Source organism: Vitis vinifera, chromosome 15 (genome assembly GCF_030704535.1).
Source record: "Vitis vinifera cultivar Pinot Noir 40024 chromosome 15, ASM3070453v1".
Taxonomy (NCBI): Eukaryota; Viridiplantae; Streptophyta; class Magnoliopsida; order Vitales; family Vitaceae; genus Vitis; species Vitis vinifera.
Genome location: NC_081819.1, coordinates 10,725,632 through 10,727,134, shown reverse-complemented (window position 1 = coordinate 10,727,134; position 1,503 = coordinate 10,725,632). Strand labels below are relative to the sequence as shown.

The window sequence follows — 1,503 nt, the reverse complement described above, 5'->3', positions numbered from 1 at the left end:
AATTATTTGTCCTTACCGCTGTGGAATTTTCAAAATTCCAAGTTATTGGTAAATTGAGTAATTTTGGAAACTAGCAAATAACATGATTTTATAGTAACATGCATATTGTTTTTGTTGGCAGATCGGAGGGTTGGCCGCGTCCATCAACTCCCTTTGTGTTCGCCGTGGGCACTTGGGTGAATGCACTATAAGGCTAGGGTATGCGCCTTTCCTAAGAGCAATTGTTTTTAGGAGAGTTGGTAACACTTAAGGTCCTACAAGTGGTATCAGAGCCAAGGTCACGGGTTCGAACCCCAGGGGTGTCATTGGGGGGGAGATTGTTGGCAGATCGGAGGGTTGGCCGCATCCAACAACTCCCCTTGTGTTCACCGTGGGCACTTGGGTGAATGCACTATAAGGCTAGGGTATGCGCCTTTCCTAAGAGCAATTTCTTTTAGGAGAGTTGGTAGCGCCTGAGGTCCTACAGTTTTGTTTTGCTATTTTCCAGCTACTAGCAATCCTGGTATTACTTTGCAATTGTCTACCATCAAACCTCTTACAGGAAATAATTTTGAGGAATGGTTTAAGTCTTTCAATGTCCATATGACCCTGCAAAATCTGGACTTGGCTTTGAGAGTTGATGAGCCAAGTAAACCCACTGATATGAGCTCTGCAGACGAAAGATCCTTTTATGAGAAATGGGAGCACTCCAATAGGAGTTGTCTAATGGTGATGAAATACACTATGGATAAGTCCATTAAAGAATGTGTGCCAAAGACAGAAAGGGCCAAAGATTTTTTGGAATATGTGAAGACCAATTATACCAAGACTGATAAGACAAAAATGATAACTCACTTGAAGCTTCTCACAACCATTGTGTATGATGGAGTAGGTGGGGTTAGAGATCACATCATCAAACTAAAGCACTATTTCAACAAGGCAAATGAGATGAAAGTGGAGTTGAGTGAGAAATTCCTGAAATGGCTGATACTTGAGTCTTTTCCTGCTTCATTTGATGTAGTGAAGTTAACCTATAATGCCTTGAAGGAAGAATGGACTTTGGAGGAGTTGATGTCCATTGTGGTGCAACATGAAGTCTCACTAAAGAAAAATGAGACTCATTTCATTGCTCTTGTTACTGATCATGGGAGCAATATGAAGAAAAAACCTCAACACAAGAATTCTAGAGGCTCTAAGCAATTCAAGAGGAGAGAGAATTCGAGTTAAGGAGCCCCTAGTGTATCTGCTTCATCTAATGGTATAAGGAATGAGAAATTCAAGTGGAAGTGCAACTTTTGTCATAAGGTTGGGCATAAGCGGGTTGATTGCTTCAAGTTTAAAAATTGGTTAGAGAAAAAGAAGAAAGGTAAAATTGTGGTTGTGGTTGATTTGAATGCAAACATGATTGAGACTAATATTGTTGATGTTCATGTCAATTCTTGGTGGTTAGATACTGGTGCCACTATTCATGTTACTAATTCTTTGTAGGAGATGACAAAGAAAAGGAGGCCGTCAAAGCATGAA

General features: G+C 40.4%; 1 protein-coding gene across 1 annotated transcript; it reads left to right on the top strand.

The window, feature by feature from the left end:
• The first annotated feature begins 582 nt into the window (after positions 1-582).
• LOC104881774 (uncharacterized) lies at positions 583-1,206 on the top strand. The gene has a single exon (XM_010662984.1). The coding sequence runs from the start codon at positions 583-585 to the stop codon at positions 1,204-1,206; it is 624 nt and encodes a 207-aa protein (XP_010661286.1).
• The last annotated feature ends 297 nt before the right edge of the window (positions 1,207-1,503 follow it).

Excerpts from the sequence above, each read along its gene's own strand:
- LOC104881774 (XM_010662984.1), top strand. The coding sequence starts at position 583 with ATGACCCTGCAAAATCTGGACTTGGCTTTGAGAGTTGATGAGCCAAGT.